The sequence below is a fragment of the Sorex araneus genome, chromosome 5 (assembly GCF_027595985.1).
Source record: "Sorex araneus isolate mSorAra2 chromosome 5, mSorAra2.pri, whole genome shotgun sequence".
NCBI lineage: Eukaryota > Metazoa > Chordata > Mammalia > Eulipotyphla > Soricidae > Sorex > Sorex araneus.
Window position 1 is genome coordinate 24,301,028 of NC_073306.1, and position 20,907 is coordinate 24,321,934.

General features: G+C 40.0%; 1 protein-coding gene across 1 annotated transcript in view; it reads right to left on the reverse strand.

Moving 5' to 3' along the window:
- C5H1orf185 (chromosome 5 C1orf185 homolog) overlaps positions 1-4,328 on the reverse strand; it is a 35,227-nt gene extending 30,899 nt beyond the window's left edge. The window contains exon 1 of the mRNA XM_004607337.2: positions 4,262-4,328. Coding sequence (XP_004607394.2) covers positions 4,262-4,328 — 67 coding nt within the window. The remainder of the gene's footprint in view (positions 1-4,261) is intronic.
- Positions 4,329-20,907: the final 16,579 nt, after the last annotated feature.

The window sequence follows — 20,907 nt, forward strand, 5'->3', positions numbered from 1 at the left end:
GACATTCCATTTGCTCTCAATGGAACAAACATCTCTGAATGTAGCAGCTATATGTACCTGGGTCAAGAACTCAACCTAACGAACAACTTGGCACCAGAACTGCACAGGAGGAAGAGAGCAGTGTGGAACGCCTGCAAGAGCACAGAAGAAGTGGTTAGGAGGATGAAGAACCTCCAGCTCTGGGCACATTTTTTCAACTCCAACCATTCTCCCTGCACTAACATATGCCTCAGAGACCGGGCCCTACGAAAACAGGATGAGAACGCTATTCGTGTTTCCTAAGGAGGAATTGAAAGAGCTATGCTACAAGTGCGGAGAGTCTCTTGCCCGCATGCCTGGCTGTCTTCCCCGGGGCCCCTCAGAGGGGATGGGCCCCAGCTTCCCTCCCCACCCCAAGCAGAGCTCCTGGCGGCCGAAGACCACTGGAACCTAGCTACAGCCATGCTGGAGGCCCCTCTCCACATGTTCGGACAGAACTCATGCATGAAGGTACTGGCAGAGGAACCCAGGTGTGTGTAATCCCATCAAAGGCCAACATCCAGAGAGATTTAAAAGCAAGGTCTCAGAAGTGATATCTTTAGCCTTCTCCCTCTGGGAGAAACTGGCAATCTTCTGAGAGTTTCCTGCCCACATGGGACAGCCTTGCAAGCTTCCCATGGCATATTCATATGCAAAATCCAGTAACAAGCTGGATCTCATTCCCCTGACCCTGAAGAGCCTCCAGTGCAACATCGTTAGGAGGGCCGAGTCGAGATAGACTTCTAAGATCTTGGGAAAAGGACAAAATGAGATGTTACTAAGCCCACCCGAGAAATCGGTGATTAACGGGATTTTCTGACTGTGATTGTGATTGTGATGCTACAAGTATCACATTTCACTCAAGTGAGAGAACGAATCCGAAGTTCTGATCCCCCGTCCACAGTCAAGAATCAGGGACACTGTCTCGTTTCCCAAGGCATCGAAAATCAGATGGGTCAGACACATAATGCGATTCAGAGATGACTGCTGAACTAGAGCTGTTACTGATTGGATTCCACAGGACATCAAAAGACTGTGTGGCTGCCCACGAACAAGACGGTCAGACTTCGTCAAAACCCTGAATGAACGATTTAAGGCTCTTCCTGTTCTTGGAGCGAGCAGATATCATTGGGCTACACTAGCGCGCGACAGGGACAAATGGAGACATTACTGGTGCCCGCTCAAACAAATCGAAGATCAACGGGATGAGAAGTGATACAGGATATTGTCACCATCTGGATTATTAATTTTATTTTTAACCCTTCTTACAATTGTGATTGAAATATGTCTATAGTTTTAATTTTCATTTTCTTAGTAAGTAATGATGTTGAGCTTCTGTGTTTATTTACCATTCATATATCTTCTCTAAAGTATTTGTTTAAATCTATTGTTAAGCTTTTATTTCTTCTAAAGAATTTAAAGTCTCTAATAGCAGATCTATCAATGAGACTCTATGAGCCAGAAGAGAATGAAGGGATATTCGTAAAAAAAACTCATTGAAATTAATACCTCACCAAGAATACTCTATCCAGTCAGATTATCATTCAGATTTGAAGGAATGACACAGAGCTTCAGGGACAGGCAACAATTTAGGGAATTCATAGCCTTGGAACCAGTTTTTCCAGAAGCGTTAAAGCAGCTTCTTTAAAAGACAAACTTGGCACTATAGCATTTATTCAAGGCATTTATGGTTACCTTCTACTAGATTAAGAAAGATTTGTTTAAGACATCTGCGCTTCTATATTCATTGCAGCAGTATTCACAATAGCCCAAATCTGGAAACAACCCAAGTGCCCAAGAACAGATGACTCGATAAAGCAGCTATGGTAAATATACACAATGGAATACACTCAGCCATCAGAAAAGACAAAGCCATGAAATTCGCTGCTACATTGGTGGATTTGTAGAGTAACCTCCTAAGCAAAATGAGAAACAAGAAGATAAAGATACAGAATGACTCCCTCATCTAAGGATTATAAAGAAACATAGTAGGGGGAAAACTAGTGCCTAAAGACAGTGGAAGCAAAGGGCAGGAGCACTGGTCCTTAGTAGAAGTTTGCCACTGTTGGGGCAAGCAGGGCTAGGTTAAAGAACGGACCACTACAACGATCACTAAGAGCGAAGACTGAGTTCTGAAAAGGGCAAAATGGTATGCATGATAACCTATCAGTAACAGAATTATAAACCTAATATCTAAAAGAAAAAAAAAGAAAAAGAAGTAAAGTTTCTTGGGGTTGGGATGGGGGGGCAGGAGGGAAAATGAGGATATTGGTAGAATGAAGTAGACACTGGTGAAGGAATTGGTGCTCAAACACTATACCTGAAACTCACTTATGAGTAAGTCTGTAATTCATGTGATTCAATAAATTAATTTTTTAAAAAGGTTTGTTTAATTCTAGTTTACTGAGGGATTTTACACATTTATAATAATGAATTATCATTTTATATTGAATGTTCTGCCATGCATGTTTTCTTCACACCCATATATATTTTGTTACAATCTTTTGCTTATTTTATTTTTTTTGCTTTTTGGGTCACACCTGGCAATTCACAGGGGTTATTCCTGGCTCTGCACTCAGGAATCACCCCTGGCAGTGCTCAGAGGACCATATGGGATGCTGGGAATCGAACCTGGGTCGGCCGCGTGCAAGGCAAACGCCCTACCCGCTGTGCTATCACTCCAGCCCCAATCTTTTGCTTATTAATATAAACAAAATATCATCTAAAAATTTTTTCTCCTTTTTTATTTTTGTTTTTGGGCCACATCTAGCATTGCTCAGGACTTACTTTTGGTTGTGTGTTCAGATATTATTCCTGATAGGGGTCTTGTGGAACCATATGTAGTACCAGGGCTTGAAGTCAGGGCTGGCCGCAAGCAAGGAAAGCACCCTACCCAATTTACTATTTCTCCAACCCTATTGTCTTTTCTAACATAAAGACAATTTTCTCTTTCTTAGGATAAAACAAATTTTTATAAAATACACTTAAGATAAATCATACTTTTGTAGGCTTATTTAAATTTTTTCTCTTTAATTTCTCTTAATTCTCTTCACTCTTACTAAACTTTAAGAATTGAAGGCCAGCACTTGCCTTGCTTGCATTTGACCTGTATTAGATCCCCAGCACCACATATGACCCCCAGATCCCCTCCAGAAGTGATTTATGAGCACAGAGCTAGGAGTAAGCCCTGAGCACTTCCTAGTGTGGCTCAAAAACCAAAACCAACAAACAAGTAACAAGAAAAAACAAACTTAAAGCTAAATATTGCAATTGTGGAATTTATACATTTAGAATTTTTAAAGTGTATTAGCACAGAATTATTCATTATATTGATTTTAAACGTATATACCTGTAAAAGACAGTATTTTGAAAAACTTTTTATTAATTTATCATGCTTCACAATTCTTTGGAATTTCAATAGTTAAACTCTAGCTCTGTTCATTTACATGTGTGTAGGTGTCACAATCTCCACAATTCTTTTTTGAAAGAAAAAAAAGACCTATCAGGGGTAAAAAAAGGAACATAGTACAGAAAAACTGGCCAAAATCACCAAATTTGGAGAGTTTGTCTACAGAACTGAGCTTACAAGGAGTGAGGGGGAGTGGTGCTGAGAAGGGTCCCCGGGACACAGGTGGAAAACAGCTCTGTGCTGATATGGTATGGTGCTAAAATGATGTATGCATGAAAGGTAAAATTAGCAGCATTGTAAATCCTGGTACCTCAATAAAAATGATTTTAAAATTAAAAGAAAATATTTTGTTTGCTTGAGTTTGGGCCACACCCGAAGATGGTCAGAGTTTACTCCTGGCTCTGTACTAAGGAATTACTTCTGGCAGTGCTCTAGGGACATTACGGGCTTCTGAGGATCAAACCTGAGTTGGCCTCATGCACGGCAATCACTCTAAACACAGAACTATCTCTCCAGTAAACTAAATAAAATTTCTTGAAAAGAATTAAAATATAAAACATGACAAAAACAGTAATTTAGTAGATTTCCTGAAAATTTGTTATTCTTTCTCCCTTTCTTTTCACCTGATTTTTCTTGAATATTTTAAAAATATAAAAATATGGTCACAGTTTAATAAAAATTGGGGCATAGGAAAATTTACATAAGAAAAATAATAAGTGTTGAGCTATTCCTGGGGTAAAGGTACACATTTACACACTAGGCTTTTCTGAACTTTTAAATGTTTTATCGCAGGTATCGTAGAAAAATCAGGAAAAATTCTTTGAAGTTTCTCACATGTCCCAACTTCTCTATTTACATCTTTCAAGTTTTCTTTTTTCCCCTTCTCTATTACTATTACCATGTTTATAACCCATTTAGTTTTTTCCTCCTGAAGCTGGAGTTCTTGGCTTCCCTCTGTTGTTTTTTTAAAAAAAATTAAGACTGGTGCGATAATACAGAGAGTAGGACGTTTGCCTTGCATGCAGCTGACCTGGGGTTTAATCCCCAGCATCCCAAATTGCTTCCCAACACCACTAGAAATAATTCCTGAGTTCAGAGCCAGAAGTAACCCTATCATAGCATCGCCAGGTGTGGCCCCAAAACAAAAAACAAACAAAAAGTCCCCCAAATTTTGGGGGTTTTGTTTGTTTGTTTTGGGGACACACTTAGCTATGCTCAGGGTTTACTCCTGGCTCTATGCTAAGGGAGAACTCCTGACTGTGTTTGAGGGGCCATATTGGGTGCTGGGAACCAAACATACTGGTAGGCCACATTCAAGGCAATTCCCCTATCTGCTGTGCTATCATTCCAGCCCCCCAAATTTAAACATTTAAAAAATAAAAAATAATAAAATTTAGTTCTCCATTGGAGCCTGAAGAGATGGCTCAGTAGCAAAAGCTTCTGCCATGCAAGATGAGACCTGACTTCAATCTCTGGTGTTGCCCACATGAGCACAATCCTGGTGGCTCTGCTATTTAGTATCCCTGGAGCCTCAACAGTGTGCAGTCTCCACTGCCCTGCCAGGTGTACACAAGCCCCACTAGTGACGTTTGCTACTTTCAGTGAGCAGTGAAACTAAAAATGTGCACGGATCATGACCCAGAGTGCAATCCCAGTTACTGCAACACCAATACATTTTTACAGACTCATTCTTATAGATAAAACATTTTCTCACAATAATAATTTTGATATTAACAACCCATATATACCCTAAGAAAAGCTATCAGGCTTGGAAAATTTAAAGACACAGTAGTGTAAAATAACTTATTCATTAAAAAAGATAGTACCGGAAATTTGAAAACATATAAAATGAACAAATAATGAAAGGACAGTTAATTACTTGCAGCAACAAAGCTGGGACCAAATTCAATAGAAATGCATGGCCCTAAATGTACAATTCAGATGCTAAATTTGTTAACATTCAAAGTTGAAAAAGAGAATCAAAATAAGCTCAAGTCATGTAAGAAAGAAAACAATAAAACAGATAAATGAAATAAAAGTTAATATTCTTCCTGAAGACTAGAAAGATTGGCAAAGCTCAAGTGGAATTAACATAACTTTAAGAAGAAGGCATATGAAGTTAGAGTAGAAGTGAACATAATTACGGTTAAAACAAAGATTAAAAATAGAAAACACTTTCAACAAATTTATGCTAACATATTAAAAACTTGTTACTAAATTATATGTATCTAAAAAGTGGCTCAAGAGATAATAAGCTAAATGAACAAGCAGTTATAAAGCTCCCCCAAAGAAAATAGCGGGCCCGAATAACTTTATAATTTCTACTGTATACCCATGCATGATTCAAGTATTTCTTATCTTATACGAGTTCTTCAAAAAAATAGAAAGAAATTGCTGTTTGTCCAAATATGTTTTCCTCTTCTTCTCAGGTAAAAGATTACATATCCTGGCTTCCCATACCATTAAATGAAGCCATGTGACTGAGTTCTAACCAACAGAATTTGAGTGAAAGTGATGTCATAAAAATAAAAACTTCCAAGTACCTTTCTCCATGTTCTTTATTCCCTTAGGATAATTTGGATTAAGGTTACCAATAGGAAACTTTGGAAATTACATATTATTATAGATCTAGTGACGTGGGTGGGTATTTATCTTGCATGTGGCTATCCTGGTTAAATCTCTAGCACTGCATATGGTCCCCTGAGCACTGGTAGAAGTGATCTTTGAGCACAGAGTTAGGTGTAAACCCTGAGAACTGCCAGGTACAGCCCCAAGATTAAAAACAAACAAAAATTATTAAAGTATGTTGGATTAGTAGTTTCATCAATTCCTCCTTTCTTAATGGAGCTTAAACTTCATTTACGGGGATCAGTTAGATAGCACTTTAAGTTATGCTGTGTGTGCAGGAGACCCAGGTTCAACCCTGGAGCCATATGGTCTTTTCAGCACTGTTGGAAGTGATTTCTGAGCACTGAGCTAGGGAGTAATGGAGTGTGATGAACATAACATTTGAACATAACTTGAACATAACTGAGTGTGATCCAAAAATCAAAATTTTTTAAAATTAAAAATAAATTTCCTTTATATGTAATCTGATCCCCATTTCTTCAAAATTCTTTTAAATTGTGAACAACTTGGGTTTTGCTATTAAAATAGGACTCTTTCTTATTTTTTAAGGGGACGAGGGGGGAACCAGCAATGCTCAGAGCTTATTCCTGGCTCTGTGCTAAGGTATACATACTCTTGTCAAACTATATAGGGTGCCAGGGATGGAACTCAGGTCAACCACATGCAAGGCAAGTGCTGTACCCACTGTTCTATTGCTCCAGCCCTTTCCTTGTCTTTTAAAAATATGTTTATAATTTCATTGACTTTTGACTACATCATAAAAGTGATTCTTAAAATAATTCCAAATAAAAATTTTTATTGCTTGTGTTCTGTATTTTGCTGGCTCTGCTTTTCTAATATGCATAAAATAATTTTTTTCCTTATACTTTAATAAGTAACAAGTCTCACAATGGAGACGTTACTGGTGCCCACTCAAGCAAATCGATGAGTAATGGGGTGACAGTGATACAGTGAAACTTTAATAAATTCTTTTTCTTTTCTTTTTTGGTTTTTGGACCAGACTCAGAAGTGATCAGAACTTATTCTTGATTCTAGGCTCAGTGATAACTCCTGGCTGTCACAAGAGACCATATGGTTCTGGGGACCAAAACCAGTAGGCCACAAGCAAGGCAAGTGCCTGACCCACTATACTATATCTCCAGCCCCTAAATTAAATTCTTTAAAATGTAGTATCCTTTGAATTTGATGAAGGTTGTGGCCCAATATAAATAATTTCATTCATCACTAATATTGGTTTTCTCTTATTTGACCAGAAAAGTGTAATAAGCAACCATAATTTAACAAAGATGTTTAAAATTTGTTACTGAATATTAAATTATTGTGATTATTTTAATTACTTTGAAGAATTCTGAGAATTAACAAAAATATCTTTGGGAAAACTTTGAATAATGAGGTAAAAATGATTAACTAAAGGGGCTGGAGTGTTAGTACAGTGGGTAGGGCACTTGCATTGAACACACAGACTAAGGTTCAATCCCTAGCATCCCATATGGTTTCCTGAGCACCATCAGGAGTAATTCCTGAGAGCAGACCCAGGAGTTACCACTGAGCATTGCCAGATGTGACCCCAAAAAGCAAAAAACAAACAAACAGAAAAACCCTGATTAACTACAAGTCAGAATCTGCCTTATAAAATCTTAATTCTGGTAATTTAGCAAAGTAGCAATCAAAGTCATTTTTTTTAGGGACAGACTGATTATACAACAGGGAAGCACTTGCCCTGCACATGGTTGATCCCTGACGCCACATATGGCCCCCCAGCCCCACCAGGAGTGAGCCCTAAGCACAGAGCAAGGAGTAAGCCCTGAGTACCACCAGGTGTGGCTTAAAATTAAAATTAAAAAGCAAAATCACTTTATCAAGTGGAAATAATGATAGTACTATATTAATAAGTATTGTATTAAATGAGATTATGAATTTTAAATGTTTAGTGCATTTTAATAAATACTGGCTTTAATCATTCTCCCCTGCTCTTTTTGTTTTCTCTCATTTCAACCCCATCTCAGTTCCAAACTGCTTCATCTCTAAAATTTAAGTTCCTATGTTCTACTTTTGATCATTAAACTCACAATTATTTTGTTCATTTTGCTTTGGGCCCACACCCAATGGCACTCAGGGATATTCTCCTGTCTCTTCACTCAGGGATCACTCCTGGCAGGCTCAAGGGACTATGTGGGATGCTGGAGATCAAACCCTGTTGGATACATGCAAGGAAAGCATTCTACCTGCTGTACTATCACTTCAGTCCTTAAATCAACAATTATTTTAATCTTATACTTCCAAAACCTTTGCCTTACCATTTCCCCATTATTTAACATTATGTGGTGTTATTTTTCCCCTACTTATTTCTATTTAGCATAAAATTCTGTAATTGTGCTACTTTAGCTTTTATTCAGTCTCATAGGATCAAGTCAGAAAAAATCTTAGCTCAAATTCTAACACTTGTTACTTACAAGCTGTGATAAATGAGCAAGATGTTAAACCTCCTTTGATATTATTATAAACAACCATGATTGTTTGGCTTAAACTCAATAATGTATATAGATCATATACCACAGAGACTAGTTTATATTACATGAATAAATCTTTCTCTCATTAAATTCAGCAACTATGCCAAAATTTCATTTAAAAAAAATCTCATTTGCTAGCTTTCTTTCTCTAGTTTAGCAGATGATCTAATTTTCCATTTCATAGAGAAAATTGGAACCACTGGGTCAAAAATTCTTAAATTTCCTCTAAGTCACTTTTAAATTAATCTGTTTAAGTACCCATTTTTATTTTATTTTTCCAGTCTCAGTGGAACACACCTTTTTCCTCTAAGGCTTAATGTTCAATCTGAGCTCAGGAACATTAATCATCACTTCACTTCTCTCTTCCTTCCTTTACTTCTTTTTATTTTTGTACACATTGATCTTTTCCCTTAACAAATAAATGTGTAGGAGCCAAAGTGATAGTTCAGTGGGTTGGACATTTGCCTTGCACACAACCAACTGGGTTCAATTCCCAACATTCTCTATGGTCCCCCGAGCACCATCAGGAGTAATTTCTGAGCACAGAGCCAGAAGCAGCCCTGAGCATAGCCTGGTGTGACCTCACAACCAAAAACAAAGAAAAAAACACAAAACACCAACAAAAAACCAATATACTGAACTTTAAACTAAAATCAGTACACATTTAGGTCTCATTTTAACCAATAATAAGCGGTTATATTCTACACAGTTACCAAGACTTTTTTTTTCAATCCAAGCTCTTTATTGGGTCACAGAAAAGTATTTGACTTTTTTTCTCAAATTTCTAAGGATCAGTACAAATACATACTACCTCAGATGCAGAGGAAATTCATTCATTGCATGTAATGAACGTTTCAGGGCATCAGGGCTAATTCTTATGAAGATACTTTAGCTTCTATACCTATGCACCAAGTTGTTAGCTTTCACTTCTTTGGTATCTTCCATTCTACCCAAACACACACTTCTGTTAATGTTCTCATTACTTTTTTGAACAGTATTCTACAATCCTGAGTTTGTTCAAATTAATCCTAATTTTTCTGATCCTTTCCTTTAAGCTCATTATCCAACAACCATACTAATGCTGCATTTACTTCCTCGAATATGATGCTTTCTCCTGAGCTAAAGTCCTATCTCTATTTTCTCTCTCTGGTATATTTTCAGTGTGTTTTATCACAGTAATGTGTTTTCATTAAATTACACATCCAGAGGCCAGAGCAGTTCCCTTGCACATGGCTGACCAGGGTTTGATCCCTGGCAACTCATATGGTCCTCTGAGCACCACCAGTAGTAATTCCTGAGTGCAGAGTCTGAGTACTCAAGAATAAGCCTTAAGTATCACTGAGTGTGGCCCCAGAACAAAAAATTATACATGCAAGCAAGAAATATACCGTCTTTATAATGGATTCTCACAAAATAAAAAGTATGCAAAGTAAAAAGCTAACTAGTGCTTTAATTTAATCTTCCTCCAAATTTTATGAAGGTAATTCTCATTAATATTTTGATTTGCAACCTTCCAGACTGAATTCTAGTTATTTATCAAGAGAATTCTTAGATATATGCCTCCTGAAGCTTTCACTGAATCTCATAGAGAGGATGTGTAACTCCTCCTTTTTGCTTGTGTAAAACCTTGTGTTTACCTTTGTGCAGAGGTAGAGAGGGCTCTTGTTCCTCTGTTCACAGGGATCACTCTGGGGTACTTGGGGAATCTTATGGGATATTGGGGATTGAACACAGTATCTGCAAAGCAAGTGCCCTACAGACTGTACTATTTCTCTAGCCCTTTTACAGAGTACAATATTTTTGGTTATGAAGCCCAAGTTGTAAAATCCTGAAAGTAAAGTTTTCCCCTTCATCTTTTGTTTCCTGGGTTCATCAAAATGCTCAGACATTTAATGTTGGAGGATAAATTATGTTGCGCTGGTTCTCATTATGTTCTAGTGGGAAACAAATTAATCCTAGGGGAAAGAGCAGAGTATTAAGAAACCAGGTTAGGAATATCTTCTATGTTTAGCTAAACAACCTAAAACATGTGAATAGAACAGAACAGGAAAAAAAGAAATATGTTCCAAAAATAGGAAGTGGAACACAAATAATAATTTAAACTAAAAAACTTAAAGATGTGCTTGATAATTTTTGTATATTATTATATTAATGTATCCAAATAACACGTTTTAGCATTTTTATGGAGTATGATGTTAACATCACTCTAGGAGGTAGATAATTCTTATCTCTGGTTTATGAAAAAAAAACCCTAGAGATTAGTTGTTTTTGTTTTTTGGTGTTTATTTTTTTTTGGCTTTTTGGGTCACACCCGGTGATGCTCAGGAATTATTCCTGGCAAGGCTCAGGAGACCATATGGGATGCCAGGAATCAATCCCAGGTCAGCCAAGGCAAATGGCCTACCCACTGTACTATCGCTCAGTGCTTTACAAAATTGATCAGATATCATTTTCCCCCATATCCCTCTAGTCCATGATGGAAGCTACCTGCTGCGTGAGTGGCTGTTCTCATTAACCATGCCAATGGCTTCCTAGATTGACCATTTTTCTGCCTATGTGCTTTCTCAAGCAGCAGATAGGCTGACACAGAAATACTAAAAAGTTAACACTTTCAAGAGTAATCAAATACCAAGGAAAGGGGGAAAAATATCTGTTCTCTTGTCCCTCAATTTTGAGTTCTAGTCTTCACAGTTTCTCAGAGGATGATCAGTGGAACTAAGATTCAACTGTCCTGGTGGTAACCTGCTCATTAACACATTAACTTCCACCTTACGTGTGTCTCTCTCATCAGGCACACAAATAGGAAATGGCAGATTAAAAAAATTTTTTTTAAGTTATACATACCTGGATAGATAGCACAGTGAGCAGGGTGTTTGCCTTGGACACGGCCGACCCGGGTTCAATTCCTTTGTCCCTCTCAGAGAACCAACAAGCTACCGAGAGTATCTCGCCCACATGGCCGAGCCTGGCAAGCTCCCCATGGCATATTCAATATGCAAAAACAGTAACAATAAGTCTCATCATGGAGACATTACTGGTGCCCACTCAAGCAAATCGATGAACAACAGGATGACAGTAATACAGCACTAAAGTGATACATACCTGGGGCTGGAGCAATAGTACAACAACAGGTAAGGCATTTACCTTGCATGAGGCCGACCCAGGTTCAATCCCCCAAGCACCACTAGAAGTAATTCCTGAATGCAGAGCCAAGAGTAACCCCTGAGCATCGCTAAATGTGACCCAAAAAGAAAATAAAAGTTATACATACCTATGACTAGGGAGTTTAAGTACCTGACACTAGTCTCTCACCTGTTTTGAACTTTCCCCATTTTACTAGGTATAATAAACTCACAATTATTAGATAAAGAAAAGAAAGGGAATATAGAGGCTCAAGAGTCTATGGTAATTTGAACACAGAATAACACTGAACAAAATAAACTGCATTTTGAAAAACTTTAGATCATCTATAAAAACGGAAAATATGTTCAAGCAGAATTGTATGCTTTGATCGTGTTTGTTGCTTTTTTAATTTAATTTTATTTTTTATAATCCCTGGGATTGAACCGAAGGACTCGTAGACGAATATGCTTGATTCTTTCAAGGTTAAACTCCTCACAATCCTGCATAACTACTTTGTACTCTTGTGTTTATACTTTTTTGGGTGGCGGGGTGCGGGGAAGTAATAAGCCAGTGGTGTTCATAACAGGGTTTATTCCCGGTGGGCTTGGGAAACTATTGCTGAGGATGGAACATGGGTCAGCAGTGTGCAAGACAAGCGCCATACCCCCACCCACTCCCATACTATCTCTCTAACCCAAATCTTACTATTCTAAAGACTTTTTAAAAATGGCCAGAATAAGGTTAACTACCTTTAAAGTTAGTGCTTTATTATTTGAAGATTAGGATTTTTTTTTCTTTAGAAACAGGCATAGAGGGGCCGGAACAGCAGAGCGTTTGCCTTGCATAAGGCCGACCTGGGTTCAAACACCAGCATCCAAATTGTTCCCTGAGCACCACAGGAGTAACCCCTGAGCATCTCATGTTGTGTCCTCATCAACCAATCCCCTCCCAACCAGCCACAAAGAAGAAAAGAAAAGTAACAGAGCACCGAGCTCCTCACTTCAAACCACATGACTAAACTAAAATTCATGCTATTCCACGAATTCTAGGTCAAAGAAGAAAGTAATTAGATTAAAAAACACCAGGGTGAGGGTCTGAGTGATAGTACAGCAGGTAGGGTTTGCACACGGCTGGCCTGGGTTCAATCCTCGGCATCCACGTGGTTCCCCAAGCACTGCCAGAAGTGATCCCTGAACGCAGGGCTAGGAATAACCCCTGAGCATCACTGGGTGGGGCCCCAAAACGAAAAACGCCAGGGTTCAAGAGATAGTACAGCAGGTAAGGTGTTTGCCTTGGAGGCAGACTCCATTTTGATCCCTGAGCACTGCTGCCATCCCTGAGCATTGAGTGAAGAGTAACCCCCAAGCAACATTGTGTTTGGCCTCTAAATTTAAAAAAAATATAAAACGCCAAGACCCAATGGGTCCCCAGAAGAATGAGTAAGAACATAACAGGAGGGTTGGGCAAATGACTTGCATGCAAAACCCGGGTCCCATCCTTGGCATCCTGTTTAATCCTCTGAGCACTGCCAGGACTAACCCCTGAGTGTAGAGCCAGGAGTAAGTCCTGAGTATCTCCAATGTAGCACAAACATTTAAAATTTTTTTTTAATTAAAAAAATAAAAACACCTAAAAATGAGTGGATGTTGCTTAATACAGAATAAGAGACTCCACTGAAGTCGCTAATCTCCTTACAAAAGATTGGAAGTGACACTATTTTTTTCTTTTCTTTCCCTGGCTTGGTAACTGCTTGGGGTAACAGGAAGAGAGAATGAGAAAAGAAACAGCTGGCATAAGCGAAAAGGCAGAAGACCAAGGGCACCTTCTGTCTCCTGTTCTGCAGCAGAAGATGCCCACGAACCGGAAGTGACGTAGTCACGCATGCACGCTGCCTCTGCACATCATCTCACTTCCGCTGACCCGAAGCCTGCGTCTCTGGACGGAAGTTGGGGCTTCGCGCCAAGGAAAGTCTGGGCCTCCATGCTAAGCAGTGAGGAGAGAAGTTTGAGGGTCCCGTGGTCAGAAGCGGGCGCTCATTTAGGCTTTTTGGCTTAAATTGCGAGCAGTCAATCCGGAGGACGAAAAGGAAAAGAACTGAGCCTTCCACTGAGGTAGGTTCCAGAGAAATTACTCTTATGGGGTTGTTGGGGGACCATATGGGATGCTGGGAATCGAACCCGGGTCGGCCGCGTGCAAGGCAAACGCCCTTCCCACTGTGCTATCACTCCAGCCCCTTTTGAGTCTATTTGTACTTTGGCGCTTTCTCTTTGGGCCTTTGGTTCTTTCAGGTAATTTGCTTTGATATGTACTGGGAAAATTTGCCTTTGTTCTCACCACACTGACTTCCCTGACGCCCTTCCCCCACTGCCCCCCCTCTGTTTCTCTCTCTCTCTCTCTCTCTCTCTCTCTCTCTCTCTCTCTCTCTCTCAGAGGCGAAAATGATGACCCTTGTATGGGTCTCGCAGACCCACAGCATCTTTTAGTCATTTTTAGCGTTCAAATCATCAGCGTGGACGCGGTTTTGGTTTGATTTGGAGGCTGATTGTGGGAACAGATCAACGCAGAATCGCATACTTGCCCAGCAGACTAATTTCTGCGTTTAAATTCTGAAAAGATTACTGTCACTGTCATCCCGTTGCTCATGGATTTGTTCGAGCGGGCACCAGTAACGTCTCTCATTGAGAGACTTATTATTACTGTCTTTGGCATATCCAATACACACAGGTAGCTTGCCAGGCTCTGCTGCGTGGGCTCGATACTCTCGGTAGCTTGCCGGGCTCTCCAGGAGGGGCAGAGGAATTGAACTCGGGTCTGCCGAGTGAAAGGCAAATGCCTAACCGCTGTGCTATCACTCCAGCCAGGAGATAGGGTGTTTGGCATGCACCCAGCCCACGTTCGACCCCTGGCATCACATAAACACCTAAAGTTATGCCCTGGAGGCCTGCGAGCACCGCTGAGGAGGAGAAGGGTTGGAGGGGGGGGGGGCGGGGATCAGTAACCTAAGCACCAATGGACCTCACATCGTGAGGCCTCACTCCGAGAGGCCAAGAATCACAGAGCTTTCTGACCACCATGTGAAAAGCCATAAATAAAAGCTTGATTTGGGGGGCAGGAGAGAATGTACAGTGGGGTAGGGCACTTGCCTCACATAAGGCAGACCCAGGTTTGACCCCCGTTACCCTATACGGTCCTTGAGCTTACTAGGAAATGATCCCTGAGTGCAGAGGTAGAAGTAAGTCCTAAGCATCGCCAAGTTTAGCCCCCCTCAAAAAAAAGTTTGATTTTACCACCATTGCTATATTAAATTAAATAATATTTTTCAGCCAATACATTGCATTTAGCATCTGGATGCCAAATCCCGTGGAAACAATAAAATATCTGTACTCAGCAAATTTCACAATAGGTGCTCAGAACATAGAGCTGTTAGGGTGCATGCGCCTGCCATTGGTTAAATATTCCAGAACATGGGGGCTGGAGTGATAGCACAGCAGGTAGGGCATTTGCCTTGCACACGGCTGACCCAGGTTCAATTCCCAGTATCCCATATGGTCCCCTGAGCACCGCCAGGAGTAGTTCCAGAGTGCATGAGGTAGGAGTAACCCCTGTGCAACGCCGGGTGTGACCCAAAAAAAAGCCCCCCCAAAAAATTCTAGAACATGTCCTTGGAGGTTCATGGCACCGTCCTCTTGATGCTGGTGAGGCAGAAGCAATGGTAGTGGGTCTCTATGTTCATTCGCGATTCCCAGGTTCTTCAGTATCTTCATTCTTGAAAATATTGACTAATAAAGAAGCTCAAACTCAGAGTTGGAAAATAGAAAGTTCTTTTAAAAGTAGAAGAGAAAAGAAAAGAAGGGAGGAGGAATAGGGAGAAACTTAGTATAGGACTAAGTTAAAAGTAAGGATTCTGTGTAGGCCTTTTTAAAGGCCCTTTGCATCAGTCAAATAATCACAAGTATCAAAGAGAATGTGGGGAATCTACAGGGTGGTCTGGCTGGTTTGTCTTTCTGGTCACCTGCCTTGGGTATTGTTCTTTATCCTTAGTTTTGTGACACCTAGTTCTGAAACAAAATAATATGATCCTGGGGATTCCCGGAATGTTACAAATAGAGCCTTTGGGAGGAGGTGTGGTAGTTTGGTGGGGAGAAATGGAACTACTGGTAAGTGGAAACTGTGCACTCTCCTCTTTTGGCAAGAGGAAACTGAAGCTTCCTCTTTCACTGTCGGCTTCCCTGGTACTGCCAGGTGCTCTGTGAATCCTTGGCACTAGCACAGCAGAGCCCTCACATTGATTTTCTGTCCTAGCCTAGAATCCCGGGACTGCCTTCATGAGCACCCTTCAGAAGAAAAATAAATAAAAGAAGTATCACAATAGATGAAAATACTCAACTCCAGCATATCATTTTTCATATGCAGACAGTTTTTAAAATGTCTGTGTGAGGATCAGAGAGATAAGTGGGTAAGGAGCTTGCTTTGCATATAGTCGACCCACATTGGATCCCTGGAACACCATATGGTCTCCTGAAGTCATCCCTGAGTACCAAGCCAGGAGAAAACCATGAGAACTGCCTAGTGTGACCCGAAAACAAATAGTGATAAAGATGATGAACAAGAAAATTAAGCATCTATGTTCTGTGCTAGATACTGATCATGATAAATTGGTACGATCTTCATTCTAGAGACCACAGATCTTGAAGGGAGTAAAGGGACAGCAGAAAACAATGTTCCCTCTGTTTCATTTTCCAAAGTTTTATGGTCAAAATATATTATCTAGGACTGGAGAGAAAGCACAACCAACTGGAGCATGTCCTTTTCATGCAGGAGACTAAGGTTCAGTATCTCAAAGGTATTCACCAAGAGTGGTCCCACCCCCAACAATGAGCTGGGAATAGTTTCCCCACCCTCAGGCTGCACTGTAGCACTATAGCACTGTCATCCCGTCCCATTGTTCATCGATTTGCTGGAACGGGCACCAGTAACGTCTCCATTGTGAGACTTGAAGCGATAGCACAGCGGGTAGGGCGTTTGCCTTGCACACAGCCAACCCGGGTCCGATTCCTCTGTCCCTCTCAGAGAGCCTGGCAAACTACTGAGAGTATCCCGCCCATATGGCAGAGCTTGGCAAGCTATCCAAAAATAGTAACAGTAATACCCTCGGGCTAGGCAAAAAAAATTTCTAGGTAATGTTTTATACCTTTACATTAATATTTGTAAAATTAAATTGCATATTATATAATAAGATTTGGGTCACACCCACTGGTGCTCATAGCATACTCCTGGCTCCGCACACTGAGTCAGGTATTAGTCCTGGTTGGCTTGCGGGACCATGTGCGGTAAAGGGCCTGGCTATCAAATGAAAATATATATAAAGGCCTTACCTGCTGTACTATTGCTGATCCTGGGATATTTTACAGAGAACACACTGAAATAACTTTTATTACAGTATATTATTACTGTTCATTTTTTTAACATTTTGTTTTAGTAGAGTAAACAATCTGATAATTTAATCTACAGAAAAAATAGTATGTTTAAAGGTGTGGTATTAGTGCTTTCAGACATCCACTAGGAACATGTCACCCTTGTTTTAGGGGATGCTTCTGTATATTTAAAAGTTTAAGATAAAAACTGGTAAATGCTGCTCTGCAGATTTAGAAAAACTGGAGACAGAGAACCGAGTTTAATGCTGCTTGAAATTGGAAAGGCTTTGTAGAGGAGGTAATATGTGGAGTAGGAATTGGAAGAGGAGGGGCTGTATTTTTAAGTGGAATGCTGGCTTACAGTTTGTAATGTCTAACAAATCTCACTTGAGAACTTGGCTCCATTTTCTCCCTTTTTCTTTTTGCCTTTCAGTCCACTTTACATTCCACCCAGCAAGCCAGCCCTTGTTCTCTTTTCTTGGAAGTAGCCTAGGCTGGGGCATATCTCTTACAAATGATAATTACCTCATTAAAATACTTACTTATCCATATGCAGTATTTGTAAAGAAAGAATTTTTATTTTCATTTAGAGTCTGTTTCAGCCAAGTCAACAAAGCACAGTTCCTGTGGCCCATCTGCTAGAACACAAAAATAGCCTCTCTCTGTAGAAACAGATGTTTAAAATGGTATTCATTAAAATGAGATTCCACCTGTAATAGAAAACAGAGTAGATGTAAAAGGAATGTTGTAAGCTGGCAGTGCTTCTTTGCTATTGCCTTTCACTCTAAGGAAAATGTTTGCAGGCAAATTCTTAATAGGAATATGCTTCTGAATGTAGTCTCTAGTGATAGGATTACTAGTAATTTGAAACATAACCTAGACTGATTAGGAGGATAGCTGTCATTTAAAAAAATAGGGTTATCTTAGGCAGAAAATTAATTATAGTCTTATTTTTACTAACAGAAAAAAAAGTTTGGTGATATGCATAAGATAGTTTACCTTGTTTATTTGAGGGCCTCGCTTGATGGTGCTGACAGCTTATTCCTGCCTCTGCACTCAAGAATTACTCCTGAGGCAAGGCATTCCCTTTTGTTCTCTCTCTCCTTTTGGGTGTTGTGGTTTGCAATAGGTATTGAGTGGCCATCGTGTTCTGTCTATAATCTATTTTCAGAACGCATCTCCCATCCTGAGCAGGTCCTCCGAACACCCTTTACTTGGTGTTTCCTTTTCTATCTGAGCTGCCTTGGTGGAGGGATGGGTACTTGATCATTGTATAACTGAAATGCAAGCACGAAAATTTGTAAGTCTACAATTGTACCTCATGGTGATTCACTAATAAAAAAAATTAAAAAAAAAAAGAATTACTCCTGATAGGGCTTGGGGGACCATAGGGGATATAGGGTGCTAGGAATTAAACTTGGTTCCACTGTCCAAGGCAAGGGCCTTACCCGCTGTGTTATCACTCCCGCCCAAGTACTTTGTCTTTTTTACAAGAACTCTATCAAAGAGATGATACCCTCTTTTTATAGATGAGGAAATTGAAACAATGTTAAGTTGCTTGCCTAGAGTGATAACTACACTGAAATCCAAGGACTCAAATTCTCAAGTCAGTGTACTTTTTTTTTACCATGTCCCACTATCTTTACAACAATGAAGGCACATAGAAGTGAAATGTGTAGATATGAATCCAGATCTCTCTGATTCCATGCCTGTATACTTCCTATATTTTTTACGTTAGCCTCCAAACATACTTAGTCCCATTTGTGATTAGTGAACTACTGAAATAAGCAGAGTTGTAAGTTTATAATTAGCATGGAATATCAAGTGCAAAGTCCTAAAGCTGATGTAACTGGAATAGGAAAGGTAAACGGTAGAAGATGAAGTTGAAGTGATAAGGGATGTTCACAGGAAATTACAGGATGTTCCGATCATAAAGGGGATTTGTGAGTCATAGTAAGAACTTCTACTTTGAATAAGGTGGAAACTATCGGAGGCAGGCTTATGGTATAAACCTTTTGGGACCACTATTTTATATGTGATCTATCCACCAAAATTACATAAAGTGACATATAACTATAAATCAGTGTTATTAATCCATTTATTTATTGATTTTTTTCTTTGACTTTTTTCTCAAATACCTGCTCCATCTTTATCTCCATCTTCTTCATCTTAGCCACATGCTCTCTTCTCTCTTCCATTTGTGCAAGAGGGCTTTTAGTAAGCTGCCCTTTATTCTTAGTATTATCAACTCCATTGTAAGTCACAGCTGCCAGTTTTCTGCTTTGATAGTTTCCATAGTGTGCATTATTAGTAACATCTTTCAAATTCTGCATGTGTGTTCATATCAGCATGTTTCTTAGTATTGTAAAAATCAGTGCTTACCATTTTCAACTTCAGCAACACACAAAGGATACTGTCTTCCTCTGACTCTTTTGCCATTAACTTCAATGATAGTATTACTGCCTACCACAGCAAGAGGTAAACAGTCTTTTATCTTTTTAACAAGCTATTTTCTTCTTCATCATCTGATACCTCCACTGTCCAGCAATCACCACGCTCCAGGCCGCTTTCGCAGCTGCGCGACACATCGTAAGACACTTAATACACATTTTCCATAATTACCTTACCATATTTGATTAGGTTCAAATATGGTGTGAACAATGGGAACACCTGTAAGGGTGATTAGAGGCCGCCCTAAAAGCCTCCATCCCTCTTTGAGAGCCTGGCAAGCTACCGAGAGCATCCCACCCGCACAGCAGAGCCTGGCAAGCTACCCGTGGTGTACTCGATATGCCAAAAACAGTAACAACAACAATGGGCCTCATTCCACTGACACTGAAAGAGCCCCCAAAATGGCAGCATTAAGAAGGATAAATAAGGAGAGGCTGATAAAATCTCAGGGAAGAACTAGACTGCCAAAACGAAGAAGGATTAAAATGATTGTCTATACTTTCATCGCATGTACACTGGCATCGGAAGCATCCATTGAGGACCTGATGGTGCAAGCGCAGAAGATCAAGTACGACATCATTTGTCTGACCGAAACGAGAAGGTATTGATCACATCATGCCATTTTCAACACTGGAGAAGAACTGTTCCTTGGAACATGTGACAGTAGAGGCACTGGTGGTGTCAGTGTCCTTGTCAACACGAACTTGGCCATGAACATTGATTCATTCGAATGCCTAACAACCTGAATTGGACATTTATGCTTGAATAGATGTGGCTCACTGCTGGCAGTTTCTATCTTCATCATCTATGCACCAACATCCAGCTATGATGAAGAAATTGAGAAATTCTACATGGAGCTGGAGAAGTTCTATAAAGAAGACCACACCTTATACAAGATCATTGTTGGTGATTTCAATGCCAAGATAGGACCGAGAAGGTCGCCCAAAGAACTCCACATCGGGACCCATGGCCTAGAATGGAATGAATAGGGTGAAAGACTGAGTTCATCATGTCGACCACGATCATCCATGGTAACTCACAGTTTCAGAAGGCCAAATCTAAACGTTGGACATGGGAATCTCCAGTGGACAGTTCCACAACGAAATTGACCACGTCATATACAGTTGACAGTTTTGCCTGATCGATGTCGCTGTTGTCACAAAACTCCAAACAGGATCGGACCACCATCTTCTTCGTGCAAAATTCTACTTCACAGAGAGGGGAGAAAGGACTGCAAAGTTTAAGAAGAGAACTCCCAGAATGACCACCAGCTGGGAGCTCTTTGGTACTATTGCGGCAACATGGGAAGATGCCATCGTTGACAACACCAACGAGGAATACAATTGACTGGTTC